This window comes from Balearica regulorum, chromosome 14 (genome assembly GCF_011004875.1).
Source record: "Balearica regulorum gibbericeps isolate bBalReg1 chromosome 14, bBalReg1.pri, whole genome shotgun sequence".
In the NCBI taxonomy this organism is placed as follows: Eukaryota; Metazoa; Chordata; class Aves; order Gruiformes; family Gruidae; genus Balearica; species Balearica regulorum.
Genome location: NC_046197.1, coordinates 12449173 through 12474598, shown reverse-complemented (window position 1 = coordinate 12474598; position 25426 = coordinate 12449173). Strand labels below are relative to the sequence as shown.

General features: G+C 40.6%; 1 protein-coding gene across 10 annotated transcripts in view; it reads right to left on the bottom strand.

Moving 5' to 3' along the window:
- Nucleotides 1-25426, bottom strand: part of EBF1 (EBF transcription factor 1) — a 282607-nt gene that overhangs the window by 58333 nt on the left and 198848 nt on the right. For 6 of the 10 annotated variants that reach the window (XM_075766597.1, XM_075766592.1, XM_075766595.1 and 3 more), the window contains exons 9-10: nucleotides 16346-16479; nucleotides 8963-9089 (exon numbers count right to left, since the gene is read on the bottom strand). In XM_075766597.1, the coding sequence (XP_075622712.1) occupies nucleotides 8963-9089; nucleotides 16346-16479 (261 nt within the window). The remainder of the gene's footprint in view (nucleotides 1-8962; nucleotides 9090-16345; nucleotides 16480-25426) is intronic. The other 4 variants (XM_075766598.1, XM_075766596.1, XM_075766590.1 and 1 more) reach the window with 1 other exon arrangement.

Sequence of the window (25426 nt, the reverse complement as noted above, 5' to 3'; positions counted from 1 at the left end):
GAGCCAACTGCACAGCGTTCACTTGTGTAACAAAATGCCTGAGCAAAACGAACCCTCACTAACAAGCACCTCAAAGGATTAAGCACATCTTAAGGAGGCTATTTTGCAGGTAGCGCTGTGCAAGAGCGTGCCTCAGGCGGCTGTGCACTAAATTCACGGTCTGACTTTCTCGCCAGAGCCAGCGTGCTGTGCGCACGGGCACCTCTGACAGCCTAGCCCACAGCCTGGCCATTTTTCAACAACACACAGTAAATCCTGCACATGGTTCCAGGCAGAAATCAAAACCCGCTGCACCCCATGAGAGGCACAGGAAGGATGAGTTAGGTACATGTATACCCGCAAGGCAGCCAGAATTCCCAGCTATGAAATATTTCAGTGGCAACAAGTAGCCGAGGAGTCGGCTAGCAAAAAGATAGTGCCTTGTCCCTCTTCTCAGCGCGCAGGATGAAAATGCGTTAAGGTAAGTAGTACAGCCACTGCTGCTACTATAAACTGTCCATTTCTGTGGCATTTATCTAATCTGAATACTCATACATGAAGAAACAAGACGGTGAAGCCCCCTGTAGAAACAGAACGCAATTCAGGCTTTTTAGAAATTCATCTCAGCTCTCTGTTTTATTGGCCATTTTTTTAAAAGAGGGAATAATATCTTATCAACTGACATGAGCTAAAAGGAGAATAAAAAAAGATTAACAATTTCAGTCTGGAATAAGAGAGTTTTGAAGCAAGGGCATGAAAATTTAAAGGTTTTGGGGTGGGGATAAAGAAAAGAATTTACAAGGCTTATTTTGTGAACCCAGAGGGTTAATTTATCATGAAGTAAATCTGGAACTTGAAAAGCAAAAAAATGGTTTATTGGCTTTGAAGGTCAGATAACTATGTTATATCATATTCAATAGGTTAAGGATCCAAGAGTCTACGGGGTTGCATGACAATTGCAGGAATCCTTATAAAGTCTAGTTTATACCTTTATTGTTAATAGCTTTCTAATCCTTTACCACAAATTTATAGTTTAGAAATGGCAACACATCTTAAAGATTAAAGGTATGTGACAAACAGTTCATGTCCTTTAATAATCAAATCACACAGCTTAGATTGGGGGCTTATCAGGCTTTTTCCTACTCTATGGTTTCATAGGTAGAGAATACTTTATATCCCTATTACATGAATGATGAATGGGACCATTGGTTATGGGCTGTTATTTGCTTGGCTGTAGTCAATATGTTTTCTTTGGACAGGGACTTCAGTGATTTATTTCTCTTTTGGCCTTGTCACTTATTAACTCAGGGCAGACAGAAACAGCCAAGGGTGTGAATAAGGACTAGTGCCCATTTAGACTTCTAATATCAGAGAAAATATTCTTTTTAATGATCCAGCTACCCTTTGCTGCGTAGACTCTGATTGCACTTCCCTCTAACTAGAAAATAAAGGTCATATTTCTTGGAAAGTGTATACATAAAATATGCAAAATAATATGTTTCCTTCACAGCCAGCTTTATTCTGACGGTTGCTGTAATTGCTTTCATTTTGCAGCTGTCCTACAGGTACACTGCACACTTTTAGTGATTGTTTTTTGCAGTGTGTTATGGTGCTGCCAGTGTTTAAGAAATACCAAAGATATGAGGGTTCTGTGTTCCTATTAGCATACAAAAGGGATTTTCCAGTCTACCTCCACCACCTCCTCACTGTCTGGTAACACCCTTTTCCCTGCAATCAGTTAGGATTCCTCCCACCTTCCTTTCCTGAATTTCTGCAAATCAAACCAACACTAATATTCCTAATATTCAACCCTGATAACTGTCCATACTTCACTCCACTGGGCACGTCCTACCAAACTTCAGAACAAATGCTTTTGTAACAACATTCATCCCCAAGCACAGCACCCAATAATAAAACTGAAGATATTTCATCTAGGAAAGCTTGTTCCAAAACAATTGCAACGTTCCCCCCCGGCCCCCCTAAAAATTACCAGACAGGCCAAGCAGACGAAGCGTTAACACTGACTCAACAGAGCAACTAATAGACTAGAACTTAGAAAGCGCCAGGTTCAATGATAAATTCAGAGATTTCCTGAGGGCAACTTTCCTGTTCAAACCAGGTGACACCCAAGATCACATCACTGATGCGGGTGCTTGCAGGCAGAGGCAAGCAAGTTTTCCCATCTGTATTTTACCCGCAGGTGTCCCTGACCCAGCAGTGGTGCCACGAGGACCCAGTTCTTCAGTGACTATGGCAAACTCCTGTGGTAGCAGAAAGCCATGCGTACAGCTTAACTTCTTCAGCCCAATGCACCAGCCCAAATACAGGCACATCTCTGAGCTCCACGCACCACCTAATGCCACCAGTGTCCCCACAGCAAGGTCCACTTGGGAACGAACAGTCGGCACAATGAGATGAGGGGGAACCTGGTGAACTCTGCGCTAGGACATTTTTTCAGAGAGCTGTTATGAGGATTTTTTTTGCTTGTTTCTAGAGACACTAATTAAATTTGCCAGTGAAGTCTACACTTACAAAGGATTTAATTTAATTCTTTACTTGATTGTGCTATAGTTAGGATTTACCATCTCTCCTTTGTCCTCTGCACAGTCTCTCTGAGATCAGGAACAGACTTTATACTGAGCGTCCAAAGCACAGGGTAACCTGCAGCGCAGGGCTCTCCTGCTTTTAAGAACAGACACCAGCTCTTTTTTTTAAATTTTATACATTTCTTTGTATTGAGGGATTTTGTTCTGTTCTTCTGTAGCACTCGGTGACTATTTAACTTCAAGACATCTAATACTTTTTATTCTACCATGCTATTAATATTTACCAGTGAAAGGCAGATAAAAACTGCTGTTAAAAACAAATGGCATTCATTTGCTAGTTACCAGATCTCATAGCTGGTCACTCTTCTAGAGAAGTGATGTGCTCTATATTTCATTTCAGATTAATGATTGTCATATCTTTGAGGGTGAAGAATTTTATAAACACATCAGGATAAAACCCAAGATGGCATTGGAGATGCTGACTTTTTTATGTTATTTCTATTGTTCTGTTGATGGTGGCCTTCTCTCCTCATTTACGCTAATCAGCTATTTAAGTGCTCATGATTTAATAATAAACACACATGAATGAGGCATTGTAAAACTAACGAGGTTGTGTATTACTGATGTTGAGAATAACTGGTACTAGGTTTTAACATTTCTCAGAAACTAACAGATACACAGCTATGGCCAAGGTTAGCTGGTGTAAGGGTCAAACTCTAGCCCACAGGGATCAAGAAAGGCTCCAGTGGGGCTACAGGAACCTCTTGACAGCCAGCCTGTCTCTTATCACTGCTTCTTTTTTCTTCTTTTTTTTTTTTTCCTCTTTTTTATAAGTCTACAAACTCCAGAACTCTCTATTCAGAAAACTGATTGCTTAATTGATTACGTATCTTTTGAACTTTATAGTTATTGGTGCCTTCTCAAAAGCAAAAAATGTTCCTAGCAAAGGAATCTCTGAAGTTTACCAGACAGGAAACATTAGGGACTGGAGATCACCTTTTAAGTGGTTCCAATTCTGATCAGGTCTGTGTACATGACTCAAATCTCTGCTTCTAGGGCCATGGACTGAAATTTTAAATGGTGACGGGTAGTTTTTGGTCTCTTACTCTTGGGGGTATTTGACTTAAGAAATGAAGAGAATGATTCTCAGAAGATGACTACCCCTCTTCATCTGTAAATTAAACCATTTATAGATTAAAACCAAAAATGAAGGCACCTAAACCCAAGGCTTTTGAAATTGCTACCCAAATCATCTGTGATCTGCAAGGCTCTTCCTGTTTGTACACAGACTCAATTGTTTTTGGAAGTAAATAAAGGGTGAAATGAGGATGGAGCAGAGATTTTTTCACATGAGGCTATTTCTTCCTTGTAGCAACTAGGGGAGTGAAAAGTTCTCTGAGAAGCCCTATGACATTTCAGAGAAAGAGGCAGTTTCCCAGAAATTCTGCGAATATCCTGACCTTCACAGTGCTAGCATTCCTACATCACTCTACACACAATGGCCCAAAAGCGTAATGCAAACACTGGCCAGTCTCGGCAGCGCTCCACTCTGACCTACTCAGCCTTCGTCACAATCATCCTGGAGGATCAGCGCTCACATCCGGGTTATTCATACTGCACAGCAAGCCTTGTGTGTCTATGTTGACCCTACATCCACCCATTCCTGTTGGTAGCACTTCTCAAGACAGACCATGTCCCATAGCTTACAACAAACCCCAAATGCACTGTGGGGGCACTTGCCTGTTTCTCGAGGTGCCCTGCCAGCACACGAACGGTTTAGCCCATAGCCTCCCTGCAAGACTAATGCAAATGAAAATGGTCCCTAAATTCCAACCTATATCCAACCATGTAACCAATTTTCAAAAAAAGGAACAATGTTTGGGATAGTGCTCAGCCAAGAATCTGCATTAACCTCATGCTGTATACATAGCCTTAGTGTCAAAGCTATATACTTCTGGCCCCTATGTAGTCCTTCGCTCTAGTTTGGGAACAAAAGCACAAAACCCAAAACTGAGCAGGTGGTAGAAGACACAACATAATGCATTTTTATGGACCTTCCATATGTCCTTTCCAATATGCACAGAGATAAACTCTCCTTTCGCTTACATTCATGCAACCCCACTCAAATCTCATGGTTTAATACCATAGCAAAATTCATCTGTGAAAATCATGCTGTCCATGATGCATCCATTTTTTTAAAAATTAAAACAAATCAAAATATATCTCAACGGCCTGTCCAGGTACGACAAATTTGTGCCAATTCTCATCCCTTATTTAACGCAACCATACATGCCCTGAGTCACCTTGGCAAACTACCTTCCTATTTGTATCCCTAATGGCTTCTTCCTTTATCTCAGTTTCTCCAGTCCTAAAATAATGGTAGTGATACATACCTGACTCCTAAGCTGTGACATGAAGCTCAATTCATTCAGTGCTCTTCAATACCGGAAGAGACTTACAAATGAAGGGTGCCAAGGGGAAACACTGACCCACGTTGGGTATTTCTGTGTGCAATACGGACTTTTAATATTATTCCAAAATGAACACACATGCAAGATGTGTTCAGACTTCTGTATTTCTAATAACGTTCTCTCAGGAATGTCAGAGCTTAAAATCTAAGAAATAATTGCTCTGTAAGTGCATGTTAATGGCTTGCTTTGCAGATGGAAAATAAAAAACCTTATGTTTTCTTGTAAGCACAGGGTTGACACTGGTTTATTTCTTTCAGAAATACTTACAAAAGCCAGGATTTCTCTGTGTATATGTGACCTTGATTCCTAGATGGCACATGGACTACTTAGAGATCATGTTACTAAGTTATTTGCAGTTAAAGGGGAAAAAAAGGCTAAAATTAATGGGTCACTGGGTATTTTCTTCTGAGAACTTAAGTACTTAACAGTAAGAAAAAAACAGTTTACAGCCAGGTGGCTTGAGGGGATATTTTGTTGAACACTGATTAAAAATAATTTCTTCTAAATGAGACCTGACCACAAAATGGGACCATTAACGAGCAGGGACATTCTCACCAGAAAGGAAACTACCCTTGATCAACTCCTGCACTGCCCACAAACCCCAGGTCTTTTTCTCTCACACACACTCTCTTTTTTTTTTTTCCTTTTCCCTTTTTCTCCTCTCCCCTTTTCTTGTTCTTAATAGCAGGGTAAATAAGCAGCAAGTGATGCTGAAATGTTTTCGGCCAAAAACAGAGGCCAAACTCCTCTGAGAAAACATTTGGCCTCTGTGGTTTTGTAATATGTTCCAGAACACTGAGTTCACTGAAGAACATTGTGAAAAACTCCCATCGGCTGGAGTGATGCTGGGGAATGTTACTGTATCCCAACTTCCAATTGGTCCATTTCCTGCAGGCCTTGTTAAAAAAAAAGAGGAAAAAAAATAGTGCTATGTGGGAGTTAAAACAAGTTCTCATGGGAAAAATGAATGGCAAGAAATTCTAGCTTTAAAAGAAACAGCTAATCTGCTAGTTTGATTGTTCTTCAAAACTTACAATGAACCAATAATCCTAATTAAAAACACTTGGCCTAGTTCTCTAAAGCATCATAGCTTTTTCTATGCTTCGTTTGTACACACCATAGACTATTAGTTTTTTTCTAGTGCTCACTAACAAAGTGCTGACTTTGTTGGGATGGCTGAGCTAATTTCGTGAACTCAGTGTGAAACCTTAGCTAAACAAAATTGTGGTAATTTTCCTTAATTTGTAAAAGTGATTGGAGTGCAAACAAAATTTTCCTCTTGGGTCAATCCTATAATTTTCAATTAACTAAAACTAATCGGCAGGCGTGTACTGAACCTGCATTTTGTTTAAAGGGCTGGAAGGCACTTCTGAAGGTCAGGATGCATTAATTGTTTTTATTTTAGTTTCATTTAGTCCTTTTTAAAAAGTCACATTTAAGTTCAGGCTGCCTCTAAAAGGAAAATGCAAATTGTGTGAGGTACAATTTCAGTCGCAATAGCTTTTCTGTATCTACCGTAACTCCATAAAAGCTGCATAAGTAAGAGAATTGTCCATGGATTGGATCACTTTTGATATTATCATTGTTGCTTAGTATTTCATAACTTTAATTTTTTGAATGAAAAATAATGTGTTTTAAACACTAACCTGAAAATCCATATATGGAAACACTCTCCCTACTGGGACACCTTATTTCCACATTCAGCCATCTGCTTCTGGGCAGACAGGCTAAACTGCTACCCTCTTTTTTATTGGAAAAGCTAATTAATGATGATCTGAAAAGCAAAACCAAAATGGGTCCAAGCCATTTTTACATTTAAATCACAAAACAAAGTGCTCAAAAATTTCTTTGCAAAGTCAAGGGGGGCGGGTTTCCTCCCTTTCTTCTTCTGCATGCATACCTGCCATTTCACCAGCCCAAGATGCAGCCACCCCGCTGGCTTGACAACACACAGGACAGCACAACTTATTGTGAGTAAGAAAGCAAGAAGGGAAAGGATTCATGGTCAAACCATCCAGAGCTCTGGCCGACACTTTCATGTGGTATCCACTGGCAATCTGCACATACTGGCAATTTGACCCTTTCCTTTTTCTTTTGTTCCAACACATTCAAACCCTAAATAACTTTTTTGATAGGGTACGTTATTGTCCAATATCTGAATTTCCCACACCTTGCTGAAATCATAACACTCACAATAAATACACACAGCCTCCGCACTGCTCGGTCATCAAGGCGATACAGGAACACTTTAAGACCCAGTTTACAGTAATGCAGTGCATAATCCCAACTGGGGGACAGGGTATTTGAAAAAGACAACAAAGCTTTATAAGGCACCCTTGTTCAACTTGCTCAGTGTTAAGAAAAATCAAATGAGAACTTTGCTACCCAGCTGGAGCACAGTCGTCTCTCCTCTGCCTCGAGTCCCTGTGCATACATTCACAGATGGAGCAGTATATGTGCCCAGTGTAATTCAGAATACCTCATAGCCACAAGTATTTATGATATACCTTATTCTTAAAGTTTCAGGGAAATCAAGAATGGGGAAAGGAATTGCACTGGACTGTGATGAAACACAGTTCAGGCAAACAGTTACAGTAGTCGTCCTGTCTGCATATGTACAAGTGCATAGATCTATTCCGTTCTGGTGAGACCCTCCTGGAGTACTGGGTCCAGCTCTGGGGTCCCCGGTACAAGAAAGACATGGAGCTGTTGGAGCGACTCCAGAGGAGGCCAGAAAGATGCTCAGAGGGCTGGAGCACCTCTCCTGTGAGGACAGGCTGAGAGAGTTGGAATTGTTCAGCCTAGAGAAGAGAAGGTTCTGGGGACACCTTACAGCAGCCTTGCAGTACCTGAAGGGGCCTACAGGACAGACGGTGAGGGACTGTTTACAAGGGCATGGAGTGACAGGATGAGGGGGAATGGCCTTAAGCTGAAGGAGGGGAGATTTAGATTAGATATTAGGAAGAAATTCTTCCCTATGAGGGTGGAGAGGCACTGGAACAGGTTGCCTAGAGAAGCTGTGGAGGCCCCATCCCTGGAAGTGTTCAAGGCCAGGTTGGATGGGGCTTTGGGAACCTGGTCTAGTGGAGGGTGTCCCTGCCCATGACAGGGGGGTTGGTAATAGATGGTCTTTAAGGTCCCTTCCAACCCAAACCATTCTATGAATCTATGATTCATTCTATGATAAAAGGAGAAGCACATCAAAACCTGGATCAAGCCATTAGTTCTTGTAGCACACATACCTTCCAAGGAATCTATGACACACATTCTTTTAAAAAAGTTAGGCTGCTACTTGATTTATTTCCCAGGCTACTCTTATCACTACTGAGAGTGGCTTAACATTGACAGCACCTGCAATGTCCTAGCATGTTTTTTTGTTAATAATTCTTCAGGCCAAACCTGACTTAGTGGTCTGAGTGTGGGATGCCACCCCAAAACACAGTGCAAGTCACTATGTCTGCAGCATCAGCTGGGGTGAAAGCTACTTATCCTCCCTGGAAGTCAGAGACAAATATGTTATTGGTGAGATGGGCAGGGAAACAGGCTGCTGCTTTGAACACTTGAAACGCTTGCAGACAACATGAGATGGAGATATTTAGCAAGACGCTTCTTGGAAGGCAGGTTCATGATTGCACTAGTATGATGGCTCCTTATGCTTGCACTCTTCCTCTGTTTGTTTAAGTACTGGAGTATCTGTTTCGCTCCTTCCTCCCCCTCCTGGTTAAAGAGATGTCCCATTGCAAGGACAAACAAGCAAACAAAAATCCCACACTGGTATGTTTTCAGATCATCTCTACAGTCATCCATTTCTGAAATCCAACCTTAAATTGGTACCTTCAATGACGTGCTCAGCCCAAATAATAAAATACAGTACAGCTTTTAATGACGAAAGCAGAAGCCCTAGCAAGTGTGATATATTGCCTGCCCTATTTCTCCACATTATATCTAGTACTAAAGCATCCTTACCTGTGTAAATGAATCTTCCAGGCGTTCCCTTGCAAAACTGCTTAGACTTGTAGGACAATGTGACTTCTACAACCCCTGGGATATGTCGGGGAGGCGTCTGTACGCGGATGGCATGAGGAGTGATCAGCTAGAGGAAAACATTGAGAAGGGAGAAGAAAGGGAAAAAAAGCATTGTTAGATGCTGAACACTTCTTTAATAACACTTTCCTCTCAGATCACAGTAAACAAGCTTTGAAACATGTAATTAGCCTGTCAATGTTTGAATACAATCTTGATGTAACCCACACAAAAGCCAGTGACTACAATATTTACAAGCGTTCTCCTTCTCAGCCGTAACAACATTATTTCTGTTTTCATACATGGCAGGCACTTGCTTCCCAGTACAAGCACTAGCCCTGGTTTAACGCAATAACTTTAGCTTACAGCAGCAGGATGCCTATGTTTGCTCAGGTGAACACTGGGGTCATGACAGTGTCCAACAGATGTGATTGATAAATGATACACGGTTACATGGCACAGCACAAGCCCAGGCTGAGATTCACTGCACAGCCCGAGCCCAGACGGGCTTTTAAATGCACTGGTCCCCAGCTGACACCTGTACACTGCAAAAGTACCGTGTGCCACTGTTTTAATTTTCTATTCATTCTGTGGATGTATAACCGATTACTGCAGAAATGCAAAGTTTGGCTTCTGAAGGATGCTGGACCTTTCTTTGCCAATGATCAGAGCATTCAAGACAGATATACCAAATATAACCACCTAACCACCACTTCCAGTCTGCCTTCGCTGCAATGACTGACACACACCTGAGAGGGCTCCTGCAGATGCGGATTTATGCAGTAATAAGGAGACAAATTTAACTTCCTTGCTATTGGGGCTGGGGATCCTGATCCTCTGAACACAAAAGGTTGGGGTGGGTCAGTGCTGCACTTTCCAGGCTCTAGACAATTTTTGCTCTTTCAGGATTCTGGACTGGATTTAAAACATAGTCCCTGAAATTAATATTAGAGTCATCTAGGAGTTCACTAGTTTATGATAGGTTAACTCAAATCTCTGTTGCACTCAGAAACTACAGCATTGCCCTCCCCATGACTGTAATGTCCACTTCTCACTCATTATGATCCCCCAGACAAGAATAGTAAAAAGAGGCACATTAGGAAAGGTGACATGATTGTGTCCAGTAACCAAGACACAGCTCTGGCACATGGGTAATCCTTCTCTAACCAACTGTGGCACGTTAACACACTTCTAGAGAGGCAAACAAGACCAAGGCCATAACCAGCCTTGACAGTGAGCAAAGTCTATGCAGTCAACTGCTCTAGCTGTTGGCTGAATCGTGTCCTGGATTAGGGAATACATTTTTTTATATATATATATATATATTTTAAATAAAATGTTAAATTTATTCTTATTTTTACTAGGAATCAAATATTTCAAAATTGTAGTAAGGTCCTACCAAAAAAATCAGACTTTTAACCAGTGCTTTGTTTAGCGCATAAGACTAAAAAAGCACAGAAGGAGAGTAATGTCTGTCTGAGAGCCATCTGTGTTACTGAGGGAAATGGCATACACAGTAGGAAATTCTCCATATTTAAAATAAGAAAATTAATATTAAATCACGTTGAAGACTAAAACCAAAACTACCGGCATCGAATGCTCCAAAAGTTATTCGGATCCACAGAAGTCATAAGTCATATGTAATTTTAGAAATGATCATGTAGGAATTGACACTTTCTTGTTTGTGAGCTCCAAAGAACATGTTTTCAGGCTCTGCTTTGAAATCATGTGATTTAGAAACTTAATTATTTTTAAAAGAAACCTGCCTTTTTTCTAAATTACTCACTGTATCAATTGCGTAAAAAAACCAAACCAAAACAAAAAAAAAAAACCCAAACTTTCAAAGATTGCTTCTACTTAAATTGAGTTGTCTTATGGTTGGGCTGACCAAAGACTAAAAGTCTAGGCCAATTCTCTACACGCCCTCAGTAGCCAACAGAGGCAGAAAGCATTGCCAAATAGCAATTGATTTCCAGTGCTTTAGACACCTCTCACAATTGGGATGAGCTGCTCTCTGGAAGCATCTACCTTTCTCCAATGAACTGAGATGACAAGTTGAGACTAGATGCTTAACCGTATGCCAAACATAGCTGAGATAAATCCCATCTGCAAGTGGTTCTAGTTAACTGGGTGAACTGGCAAGATGAGAAGTTTCATGACATTTTTAGGGTGAAAATATTTGTAAAAACAGCCAAGGATTTTAATAGTAAAGGTTAAGATGCTAGTCTTACTACATCAGCATGTGCCTCGCACCCCTCACCCCCATTCTGGCATGAGCTACACAGGCAGCTTCTGGTTGTATCTTTGAATTTCCCAGCATTTACTGGTCTGTCACCACTTTAATGTTCTTTAAACATAATTTGTGGCATTTTCCAATACTCATCTTCCCTGGTTCCCAAGAAACATCTGACCTATTTATGGTCCATTGTTACAGAGAGCTGGGGAGAGTTAAGCAAGTTTCCTGGTTTGTTCTCCACAAACAGTTTGGTTTTCCTTTGTGCTCTGAAGTAAATAAGTTTAACTGTGTTTAAAACCACAAATATACAATAATGTCGCCCACACATTCCCAAAGGGTGAACATTATGTCTGAAGTCCTATGGTTTAGGATGTGCAGGATATATTTTACTCCTCTCTTCTCTAGAACGAAAGCTTGGGAGGTATACCAGGAGAAGACGTGTGTTTTCCTTTTGCTTTTTCTCCTTAGCATCTGCCACTGGCCACTGTCAGGGATATAGTGTTGAGCTACAAGGACCTTTGTGCTGGTCAGCCTTAAGTTCGCATGCACACAGAAAGAAACTGGTTACCTCAGTTACATGCCAGTAGTCCCCTATATAGCTGTCATATCAAGCAATTGTCTTCAAGGTACAAACAAAGTCCCCTTGCACTTCGAAACCCGTCCTCTGAAACCCACCTTTGGGCTCGAACTCTGATTCCCCAGTGCTGCCAGGATCTGCGCTACGGATGGGGACCAGCTCTCCAAATCGCCCTGACTCTGTTCTGCAATCTGCGTGACCCAATGGGTGCTGCACAGGTCTGGGTACCCCAGGCCCACCCATGGCAAGAGCAAATCTACCCCTGACTTCAGTAACTCCAGGATTATGGGATGTTTTCCTGTCTACACTGTCAACCTGTGCTCTGACCTTGGGATCCAGTTTTCTCTTCCATGCCAGCATTTGGCAAATTGAGATCTGGAGCTGGACATAAAGCTAGTAACTGGACCCTTTCTCCCAAGGGATTTTCAAGTGATTTGCTCTGATACTTGGCAACTGCATTAATTCTTTGATATAAACTCTTACATGTCAGTTGGGACATGCTGCGGATTGCATTAAAACCTGAGTTAGAGATCTTCAGAATGGAGGGAGGTGCATGTCCTTCAAAATCCAAAACACATTTGGTTTGAGTGTGTACAACAAGCCTCTTTCTGTGGTTTGCTAATATATTCTAGACATTCTTGTGTGATACAGCATCATTTCACACTCTTCAGAGTGCCAGGTTACTTTCTTTTTTTAAAAGTGACATTTTATAAGGAGATGTCATTAATCTGAGTCACTAGTTTATTTTTGCATGCTTGAGCTCTGGTTTGTGGTTAGGGAAATGGTGACAATCAGTCATAAATTTAACTTGGATTCTGTGTGAAGAGGACCATTAGGACAGGAATGAAGAAAAATACCACCAACTGAAGGTAATGACAGCTTCCAGTGAGAACAGGACCCTTAAGGTACCTATATTTTAAAAAATGACCAATGACTTTGCATGCCTCAATTCTGGGCATCCAGATGCTGCTTAATAAATCCTAGTTTTCAAAAAGAGGGTGCCTACTCATTTTTTAAAAATGAGTCAGACCTCCAAAATAAGCACTCAAAGACAGAGACTTCCAAAATCAATAATAAACATAAAAAGCAAAATAAAAAAATGGTGTCACAGAATTTGATTCAGCAGCATTAACAATAAATAAATAAATAAATAAAAATACCCCACCACCAAACCAAAAAATCTTCCTCTGTTTTTGTGCTGTGCAAAGGTAAAAAAACCTGATGTTTCAGTGCTTCATCTTTTCTTAATATAAAAGAAAAAGAAGTTGTTTCCAGCTGACTCTGTACAGCTGGAGGAATGTTCTTGGCAGGAAAATGTTTGAAGAAATAGTTCATTTTAAGCAAATATTGTGGAATATTTATAAGAAACTAATTTTGTCTTCGCAATCATGTATTTGCCCTGAAACTCGATTCTTGGAGTTTCAGCCCCCCCAATAAGAGAAAGAAACAACAGAGGATTTTTTTTATCAGCAGCTCAGATTTGGAATATTTGCAACAACGCACAGACCCAGAACGCTGGGTAAAAACCTGCAAATAACAACGCCGTCTGTTTGTGAACGGGACAGACAGACAGGCAGAGTCTATCTGGCAAACAGACTATTTGCTGGGAGTTGCCTGTCCAGATTCAGCATGTGCACACGATATACCAATGCCGTTTGTTTGTCGGTTACGAAAGGCCCTTGAAAAAAAGGCATTAGATGGCCCATTTTGCTGGACTCTAAAAATATCAAGGGCTTTTAAAGGCATTTTTATAAAGTAATATGGGAGTTAAGGATTAATTGAACCTACTGGCTTAGGGTATCTGCATTTCTGCACAAAATTAATGTGACAAATTAAGTTTTTATTTAGTTCTCCCTGGCTGAGAAAGGTTGTAATTATGTTAGAGTGTTTACAGCTAAAATATATGTTTAAATAATAAATATGTGTTTCAGAAACCATTTTAAACCTCCTTTTTTAACACAGTCAACTCCATTTCAAGCATATAAATATTTCAATTACAAAACTTGAATACATGTAAAATAAATTAAAAATATATTATTTACATTTCAAATTATTTATAACATATGCTGCTTGACAGCAACAAATTCACCCTTAAAATGAACAATTTTTTTTTTTTTTTTTGGCTTTTAACTTTGCTTCTGAACTGTAGTAGGATTTATATTTTAAATCTCCGTGCATCTCAGGTACTTACATGGATTTTGCTATAATAAAATCTGAGTAATATAGGACCTTTATGATAATTATCTTCACAGCACCTCTCCAAAGAAGGTGACTAATCTTATTAGTATGTTAGAGAAAGGGAATTGAACTTTAAGCAGATTATGTGATTTGCCCAAGGTCCCATCCAAAGTCTGTGGCAAAATGATGCTTAATTTAAATATTAGACTTCATCCCCCAAACCACCTGCAGTTACAACTGAAAGTGAAGCTAAAAAAATCCATGTGAAAATGCTCTGCAAGATTGACTCTTTTTCTTTACTTTCCACTTATCTAGATTTGTTTTGGATTTTCTGCAGCTCAGTTAAAAACCATGTTTTCTTTGGATCTATGAAACAACAGGATGAACTTGAAAATTCTTCTCAAATTCAATGACAAAATAACCTGCCAGGTTTGCTCAAAACTGGGCCTGACTGGCAACTCAGGATGAACGTGCTCCAGGTTTGAAATGGTACTGAAGTTCAGAAGATCAACAGTTCAATTCTACACTCTATTAAGGTAAAACAAAAATATTCTTCCTGGGACTAGACATTTTTAGAAACAGGAAGGCAAATGAAAGAACTTGCTTTGTACTTCATAGGTGGCTAGTATGTGTAATTTGAATTATTTATAGATCACTATTATTTAGGGATCACTCAGCTCATGCATTTCTGCACTTGTTTATCATGTTTGTCTGCTTCTTTTAGAAATTATTTCTTTTCCTTTATAGGATTTTCTATTGCTCTCATAGGTTATGAAACTGAGAAGCAATTCTGTCAGGGATACACAGTGGGGCAGTTCTCACTCCAAGGCAACTTGCAGCCCGTTACAGCATTCACAACAGACTGACTGGTGTGGACCCCCTCTAACATTATTAATTTTATGACAAGATCTTGCAACCATCAGCAACAATGTTTTGACCAGCACTCACTCTCCTGAGATTAGAAATTGCCAATTAATGGCTTCCCCTAATAAATAGAATCAAGATTTATAATGAAAGATCCAATTCTGCAGTACCAAAATCAGAGCACTTTCCTCCCAGCCTCTTCACCTTTCCCTGTTAAACGTCTGTAGCCATAATGGCTTCAATCCTAACACACAAAATGCTTACACTGGACCCAGGGGGCACTTTCATGATCACATAAGGGGTTCAGAACAGGGCTCATTTAATATATCTCCTTTTCTGGAATGCCCTTTCATCCACACTTGTCCTCAAGTGGAAGGATGAGAGAGAGAGAGAGAGAACAGTGAAGCCTATGAAGGACATTACAGAATACTCTTCATATGGAAAAAATGCTGCCATATGTGCAATGGAATCAGTAGAGGGAATGTGCTGGATATGAATTAAGCTATAATGTTGAGTTAATATTTATAGGATATAAGGCAAAACATCCAAAGATGCTTACGTCACTGGGTAAGCATCGTACAGCTACTTCAGAGATGCTGGTTTGTCTGTTAGTGTGTCTATTTTAATATTAAAATAGTAAAAATATCATTTTTTTATAAAACCTCCAAAATGCTTTTGGAAAGCCATAAATGCAAAATGTAACCTTTCCTTGGAGCTGCCTTCCCGTGCCAGTGAAGCCAGTGGGAACTGTGTCCTGACTTCTGCAGCCCGGCGACCTGGAAGTGGCCGTTCGGGTGATGCTGCCTGGGTTTTAACTTTCCACAGGCTTTTGGGGAATATCAGACTCCGCATTTAATTATGTGCCAGGAGAAGGGAGGATTTAAGAAACTGGGAGGAACAGCAACAGCAAAAAAATGGATAAGAAACAAAAAAGGGGTTACTGTGAAACTACAGAGGCCCCCACTAGGTATGACAATTCTGTACTTTCCACTGCGGAACCAATACTGTGTATTAGGTTGCTGTTACGAAAATGATATTTACACCAAGCGCCTATACTTTAAGGTTATCCTATTCAGAGGCGCTGAATTTCTGCAATCTCCACCTCATTGAGCTGCAGCTACAAGCAGCCAGTTTCCCTGGAAAGCAGGATCACCTAAATGTTTGTTTCCTGTGAGCCCTTTAGCGATTGTAGTGCTAAATGCAGAATTATTCACACAGGCATTATTCCTTCCCTTTTCTTGGAATAAAAGGCACTCAGCTAAAGTCTGAGCCAGTGAGAGGAGACGCAAATCCTCTGGCTATAATGGATTTCTGCCACAGGTAAATTTGACTAATTATTTTCATAAAACCGAATGAGGAAAAGATTCACATCCTAACATTTGTTGCTGATTTAGCATGTGGCACAGAAAAAGGACAGGCTAGCTATAAGCTAGACAAAGCTATTAGACGTTACCGTTCAGACAACACCTACCTCACTCCAAACCAGCATGGTGCCGAATATGACCTGTAACCCATCAAAGAAATTGTCTCCTATGATGATGACAGTGGCACCTCCTGTAGTCCATCCTTCACTTGGACTGATGGCTTTGATACATGGTGTAGCTGCTTTTCAACACACATGAAAAAGAGAAGTATTCTGCTGTTAGAACCAGATTTTAATGATAGAAGACTTGAGAAAAATAAAATAAAAGGAGCTTTCATTTTCCCCCCTTAATAACACAAAGATTTCAGCAATCACGTTCTTTTTAGTACATGTGCATGACCTCAAACTGTATCTTTGGAAGCATTTTTTCTCAATTAATTTCTGTTTGGTTTTGTTATCTGCATTGAAAAAATTAACGTTTTTAAGTCTACAGTAACAAAAAAATCACAGCATGATGGGCAGAGACCAATTGGAAATCAGGACAAATTCCTATCTTTATATCAAATGTGCAATACCTAAGTTAATAAAACAATCTCCAGTGAGCTTGCTTTATTATCCATCATAACCTAAACTCATCAAGGAAACTCCTATAAAATTACGGAAAATATTGGCTAAATAAAAAAGGGTGTAACCCTCAGCATTTCTTTAACTATTCTGCAATCAGATCCAGGTTGTTCTAGTATTAAACCATCCTGCCCCACTTAATGCTTTGGCTACTGCAAAAAAACCAAAAAACCAACAAAACAAAAAAATAAACCCAAAACCTACAACCCTGCCATCTAGTCATTCCAGTTATGTTGCATCTACTGGATAATTAAGAAGTGCATGCAATGCATTTTCCATATTCATAGAATCTGTCCCTGCTTTCACTAGCCACTTTCTTGGCATCATATGTACTAAGTACCTCCTGAGACAATGTTGAAAACTCAAACACTGCTCAAAGTAGTAAGCTTAAATCTTGGTGTAAGATCTGCTGGTATAAGACTACCTAAGCGGAAGCACACTGAACTTATATATTGGTGGGATAGGGCAACATAAACTGATTCTCCTCTGCAGTACCAGAGTACATCAGAATTTAACTGTGCTGAAGCAATAGGAATAACATTACTGTAAAAATAACCTGAATAAGACAAAAAAGCCCCGGGTAACTCTCAGCTGTGGAGTCTCAGAGTGGTCGTATAGGTTGATGAAAAGAAGTAACTCCATCCCGAATGCCACCAACTTTTCCTTGCTCATAGAGCATGAGGTGAAAATATGACACCAAACCATTAGATAACATTTTAAGTAAAGTGGGTACGTCCACAATTTCATTAGCCATGAAAAACAGATTCCTTAAGAATCAACAAAACTCCACCAGTCAACCTCAATGCTGAAAAGAAAGATTCTTTCCTTTAGATATGAACCCAGTTCTCAGCAGAGAGAAAAGGCTGGCTCCACTGAAAACACATGAAGGACTGCCATGGCCCACACTGATTCTGCAATGTTAATCAGGTATCAATCAGCAGGACTTCGTTAGCTGCACATATATATCTGCATATATACCTCTTCTTTTAAGGGTTGCTGGCATTCGGCTGTGAATTGCTACTTGGTCGAAAGGTCAGCTGAGCTATTAATTTGGTTTGTAACTCTGAGAATTGGATGACATGCTCAAGAGAGAGCACTCAGGCACTTCTTCAGGTAAGGATTTACTAGGAAGATAGGGGTGTGAGAGCCACCCACATGTTAGCACCATCCAGGACAACACCCTTGCACCTATGAGTTATTTAATGTGGCTGTGGTAGCACAGCCCCTGCCATACCTTCTTCTAATTATAAAGATAGTAAATAAATTCATTCACGGAAGCCTACTTTAAAATGCTCCAGATATAAAGCGCTAAAGAGACCCTGTGTGTCTTTATGACTGTTTAGTGAAGTTCTGGTCGGTTGGAGCTAATTGCAAGAGTCGGTGAGGCTGGTGAGAAGCTGCTTCCTCCCAGCCCCTGGGCAGGGCGGGTGAGCCCCGAGCCGGGAAGCAGGAGGGAGCTGGAAAGGGAGCTACTGAGTCACCCTTCGCGGTGAGTGTTTCTGTGGGCACTGCTACAGACTCACACCACTGCTGATGGAACGCACGCATGGGGAGCAAACAGACCCCGTCCCTACCTACAAAAGGTTGTAAGTGTCAGGCGCAAACTTTTCCACTACTTAAGCTGATGGGGATGCCAGCTCCAGTGAAAAACACAAACACACAGGCAGAAAAAAAATCATTACCCTACTCCGAACTTGGCAGAGCACAGCCATTAAGTTTTACATGAGCTAACAAAAGAAACATCCTAACATTACCGTCACGAAAATGTAGCGCGCACACAGAAGTAACTTCAATATGTTTAATTTGGATTCAAGTTACTTGCATAAAACTGTGCATAAAACCCATTGCAAAGTCCAAAACCAAATGTTTTCCTTTCAGCCAAGCTCACAGCAATGGATTTACAGTGAAAGCAGCTTTTCAAAATGCCATCTAGCCCTTTCACAAAATCGAACTTTTTCATAAATAAAAATTAAAATCCCTTCCAAATTACACCCTTCCAGTATTTCCAGTTGATTGTGGACACACACATCCCACAATAAAACCTGAAGATAATCAGTTTCCCATGTGTCAGAGAATGAGATACTTTTCTTAAAGACTACGAGCAACATTTTTTTCCTAAATACCAGTGAATAAAACTGTTTGAGACCATAAGCCATTAACAGAAAACATATGCAGGCTTCAAAATTATAGATTCAATTCATCTTTAAAATGAATGCAAGATACTGTTCTGCAGTTACAGGTCCCCACTAAAGGTCTCGCTATTTATTTTGTGATGTTCTTTGCGGTGCCCACATTGCACTCAGAAGAGCAAGGTGCTGCACCGTCTGTGCTGCCTCACGTATTTGATTCTGATACTTTATACATGCGTGTGCACTTAATATCAAATAGATGCCAAGTCCTGTGGCAGCCAGGGGGACCTCGAGCAGACACTCAGGTCCCTGTGCTGCACTGGGGTGTGGGGTGTTCACCGGGACACTCACCCGCAAAGTCAATGTGACCACTGGCCTGTGTAATTTTATTTAAATATGTAGCAATAGTGCTGAATCAGTGCCTCACCGAAACTGCTGGCAATAGCCCAGGACATCTCCTCTGAGGCGGAAAAGTCAGAACTTGGGGGTTTAATATACAGGGCGGGCTGGTTCCCTTTGCAAGCACTACCTGAGAAGGAGTGAGAAGACTCTGCGGTCCCGAAAGATTTCAGGGCACGATTCTCCCTTGGGACCAGTCGCAAAAACCAACAGGACTTCCCAACTTTCCCCACACAGCTTCTCTTATCTTAAAATGTGTCTGTAAAGCCGGGAAGGGCTGCACGAAGGTGCTGCCCCACAGGGAAGCTGCGCTGAGGGGCTGTATCCCGAGGAGACGTGCCGAGGGAGGCACCCAGACTGCTACCCAGGTTTGCAGGCACCAAACGTGTTTATACAATGACATATTTGCAAGAGCCAGTGTCGCTTAGGACACTGGTCTTACTAAACCTTTGCCCTTCCCAGCCCCTCTCCTTGGAGCACCAGGAAGGAGGATGGAAGAATCGGGTCCCATTCGCCAGCGTCATCACAGGTGATGCTGGGAGGGGGCAAGGCAGTGACCTCATCTTATTTACGCCCCTGGTACAAATGTCTGGCCAGCTCAGGCCCTCAGCTCTTCATATTTCTTCTGTTAATCATTTGGCAACTTCCAAAGCGCTGTCTGGAAGGTGTTTACTTCTGTGCAACCCTAGAAAAACAGAGCTAGGCAGAATAATCTTTTCATTGGAGACCTCGATTTTTCTACATTTTGTTTTGGTCACAAGAGAAACCAAAGTACAGAACTTTTTTTTGCAGAATGCAAAGTTCCAGGATCTCTATCTGGAATTAACTATAACGCTTTTTAATATTTCCAAGAAAAACATTTTGTTTCAAAATATTATCACTTCACATGCCCCTCTATAAGACCAAAGCATCATTTCTAAAATAGTGTTTTAAAAATAAATAGAAAAAAGTTACACAAAATTTATGTTTTACTGTAGAAAAAGAGATTTTAGTTGAAGCCTGAAACTTCACTGATAAAAAAAACCAACACAGCGAAGGACTTTAGACCAGTTCTAATAAAGGCAATGAAGTGTAGATGATTGATAACACGAACGGACTTTAAGTCCAGAGAAGAATTATAATAAAAAAGAGTAATTACACATTCTTAGACATATAAACATTTTTTTTAACGAACAGCTGGCAGCCAACTACAACCAGAATGAAAAGAGTTTGGTAGCCTAACTATCAGATAAGATTTTAAGAATCTTTGGCGTGAGTGTATTACATTCGCTGCATGTTTTCAGAGCAGTCGTTGGACTGACGAAAAACTAAATATTACCCCTCCAACCGCAGGCACGGACCTTGCAGCTCCTTGCTGAAGGTGATGTGGCCACATCCTCCACCTGCTGAAATGGCCTAACAGTTATGAGCCGTAATGAGCTGCTCTCCTTCTTTGCATAATATCAAGGCAAATCAGTGTTAACATCTGACACATTTCATCGTGCTGCTCCTGCGGTTTGAGTTAACAGATAGAGATGTTAGAGGGAGGCACTGCAATCCCAGACTTACTGAAGCCAATGGGAATTTCACCACTGACTTCAAAGCGAAGGTCTCTATCAATAAATTTTAAGGATTTATGAGCAAAAACCTTAATGACTTTCAAGGGAAACAATGTTCTTTTGAAATCGTCTTCTCTCAGAGTAGACGTTGTTAAAATCGTACCACCTCCCGTACAAAGGGTGGTAGGTACCAACTTCAGCACACGGGTAGCAAAACAGAAAAGTTTTTCGTTGTGTGCTGTGTGTGTCAGTGTGTTCCTGTGTTCCCGTACTCGCCTAGTTACTGATATACAGGGGATTTTTCTTCCTTCAAACTGTGACAATAAAATGATTACCCCGCCACAGTTTAGCATAATGGTTCAGAAATGCTCGTGGCATATTGCAGAGTTAAAGTGGAAATTATTAGGTAGCTCTTCTTTGTTATAATAATGATCACTCCACAAATAAAAGCTCTTCTCCCAAAGGTACTGCAAGGCACAAAATGCTAATTCTGAAGATTATGTGTGCGCTTTTATTAAATATTACTATGCCCTGTCTGTTTGAGGGCTTCACTGCTCTGATTGTTTTATGAGTGCCATGTTAATGTCAGCCCCATCTTGCTAGCAGCAGGCACACATTTTAGCTTTTGTATGAGAGTTGATCAAAGGCCGCGTGCTGAGGGAATTGCTGAGAAAACACGGACAAGCGATAAAAATCTAACAGATTAATTGGTTTAAATTTCATTTCAGGGTGTTGAACTTTGGCTCAGGACACTAGTACTACACTACCAGTCAGGGTCTAATTACCACATTTCCAATTTGCCTCTGAACAATGCTCTGAAGGGAGAATAATAACGATACTAATAATACTAATAACAATAATAACAACAGCAGCAATAACCTCTCCTCATAGCTTCTTGCACACGTTTAACAACTAACTGTGTGTGCAGGCAAGTGCACTAGAAAATCCTTCTCCCTCGCATCACCATCCATCCGCCTCCTGAGCATTTCCATCTGCCTCACCCAGCACCTGAAGACAGAAGAAATAGCAGATGCCCTCAGGAGCATCGAACATCTGAATGTACTGAATCAACGAGCTACCGATTCGAGTCCCTCACAAACATACACTGGACATCTCATGTTCTTCATTAGGGACCTCCATTTATAAACAGAGATAGTATTTTATCCTCCAACAGAAATGATCTATTCCATTGATAAAAAACAGAGGCCGGAGGAAAAAAAAACGTATTTACCACAAAGTTTATGGGTGGCCTTGGAATAAGGGTTAATTGAGCTTCGAGGTAAATGTTCACTGAGGTGAATTAGTGGGATGCACAGCTATCAGCAGGGCTCTGGGACTGCTCTTATTTAGCTTCTGAAATGTATTTGCTCTATGATTAATATCCAGTTTGTGCTGGTGACTGTAAGAATGACCTCGCCTGCAGTTTTTATCATGAAGCGTGGTTTCATCCTCCATTATTCCATAGATGAGACTCTGACAACAGTTGCTGCATCACAACAGGAGTTGAAATGATGGGGTACGTGCTTTTATTTTTCTTCTCTTTAAGAGTATTGTGACACGCAAGGAGAGTTGCATAAAGGCAGTTAAAACTGGGAATTCAGAGGATCAGGGAATTTATGTCTCATCTTAGAGGAAGTACTGAAAATATCTGGAGTTTAATTTAATTTTCCTTTTTTTCTTAGGTAAAACCTAATTCCAGGCTAAATATATAAACGAGCCACAGATTAAGCCACAGTTTATGGGTCTGATCCTGCAACCTGTTAAAGGCTTTTGCCAAAACTACTGATTTTCAGAATATCAAGAAATCGGTTTTAAGCACTCAAAACCATGACTTATTAAAGTTGTGATTCAACAAACCACTTAAGCAAGTGCTTAAAAACCCAGCCGAAGAGGTTACAGAATAAGGAACTAGGGTTTTTTTAAGACAGTTGGGCAGTGCTCTGTGCAAAGCTGCCAAGAGCTATGTAATGTATACGGAACTGGGGTTTCCCACTTCAAAAAACACTTAGGTTACATGTAGACCACCCTGTGTAGCGCAGAGCTCATCCAACCTGACACGAGAACTAGCAGCAGCGCCGACATACTAATGCCTATATGCTGATTTCAGGAACAAAGCTGCTACATCTACTCAGTCTACTATGGAGAGTCAAATGTAGCAGCAACTCAGTGCTAACTCATATATCATCTGGTGTAGATCTTTCTTGAAGTCACGTAGGGTTTGTGACTCTGAGCAAGGCAGAGCCCAGGAATGGTCTGAGCCTAAATCCTTTTCCCGCGGCACTGTGGAGCCGAAGGTGTGCAGCACTTGTTGGGATGCTCAAGGCCTTTTTGATCAGCATTTCTAGTTTGGCAAGGCGTGTTTTTCCTTAAAAGGGGAGAAAAACATTATTTCTTCCCTTCTGAAATTATATATTTGCATAGGCGTTACACAGGGGGGAAGGGTCATTCCATTCATCCTTGTTTATTGTGGGTTTTCCACATTAAGAACTTTAACAAATCAATTTTATCATGGGCAGGGTGGGGGTTTTTTACAGCTGAAAATTATAATTTTCAAATATTTGCCAGTTTAGGAGAATGAACCACATATTGGGGGGGGAGGTTGAGTTTGTGGGGGGGTTTTGGGCTGTTTTGTTTGGGTTTTTTTTCCAGAAATAATTTTCTCTTTTCTGAGAAGCAGGAGTTGTTATTATGTGCTCACCTACTTTGCGCATACTGAAAAGGCGGACCCTAAAAAGTCTGTGTCCCCACAGAATGGTTCCATCACCGTCCAGTCTGCAGAGGCCTTGCCGGAGTTGTATCCAGCACAAGCAACTGAAAGCAACCGAAGTTTCCCAAATCAGCCTGGATGGGAAAAGCCCGCAGAGCAGCCCAAAGGGTTAGTCATAGACACTTCAGGGAAAGGGAATGCGGCAGAGTTTTTACATATTGTACCGGAGCATTAAATCTTCACTCTTAAGCTAAACAATGCGTTTGCTGTTTATCTTAGTAAAGTGATGATCTTCCTGCTTTCCTTTTTCATATCGCAGCCTGCTCTCTCTCCTATTCTCTCCTGACAATAAGCAGCTGCTGTACAGGAAACGGGGTAACAGAGGTTTCCCTCTCCAGGAGATAACTCACGCAGCTTTATGCAACACAGGCACAAGGACGTGATGCCCTGCTCCCCCTTCCCAGCTCCCTCCTTTACCGCACCTCGATATTTGGGACTTAGCATTTGCAAGCTTTAAAGATTACAACACCTTGCCAAAAATGGCAACATCGTCCTGGTCCTTTATGACGTCTGCACTGGGTGAAATCACCAAACCAAAAATACATGCACTGTGCAATCCCTCCAGAATGGGGGAAGGGAGGGAATGTTGCCTTTGTTTTTGTTTTCAAGTAGTGAAATTAAAGGTATTGGCTGTGATTTTCTGCCTAACATTTCGGATGCTCAGTTCCCATTAATGGGAATTGAAAATGCAAATTAGCTGGTATAATATTCCACCTACAATCAATACTTAAGCCAGAGTGTCTCTGTTATCCTTCCTGATGCCTCAGCTAGCAAAGTTACATTTCATGGAGTCCTCTGTGTTTCTCTTTCCTTAATGATTTCCAAAGCTCTCAGTTGTTGATCACTGCCTGAAAAATGATTGCATGGAAAAAGGAGGCAATCCTGAATAATGAGAGATGTGTTACAAAAAAAAAAAAAAAATTAAAAAAAATCCACTGTGTGTTTTACTTAAAACATATCCATAAAAATAATAATTTAGTTATCTCTGAACAGCAAGAGTTATCCCTAAATAGCAAATTAGTTATATCTAATTAGAAATCTTTCTGATTGTAAGAGAACATTTGCATTCATTCTTTTAAACCCTTTCACATCACAGAGGAAGTTTTGAGCATTTTTTTGTTTGGTTGGTTTTTACTTTAGGATGTACCTCCTGCTTTCCAAAACCAGTAAGTCCTTAGTATTTCACTGCAAGTCAGTAAAATCTGACCTCCAAGAGAGAGCTCTGTCATGCTTGTTTGGCAAATAATAAATTCCTCACAAAAAATGTACTGTTGCAAAAACATTTGAAAATTTTGTTAAATTCAATACGCAGGTTCAGTCAAAACATTAATATATATTAAAAAATAAACAATATCTATATTATTATTCTTGAAAATATATATACTCTTTCTATATAAATATTTATATTTAAATTTTTTTCAGGGAGCCTAACAATTTTATTGCGACAATTTTTTTCTTATTTTTTTTATTTCAAGGAAATTTCAAGCAGGCTTTAAACTATGAAATTTTTTTTTGCATTCGTTATTTTTGCCCCAATGTTGGAAGATTTTCACTTTCAGTCAGCCACTCAAAGAAACTGCTGTGCATGGCCTCGGCCAAACGTAGCACTCTGCCTAAACCAATGCATCTACTCAGCTCCAGCACGGGCGGCAGCTTGGTTGCATGGGGGTTACACACATGCTGGATCAGGAGGAGAAACAGCGCATCCAAGAATATCGCACAGGGCCTACCA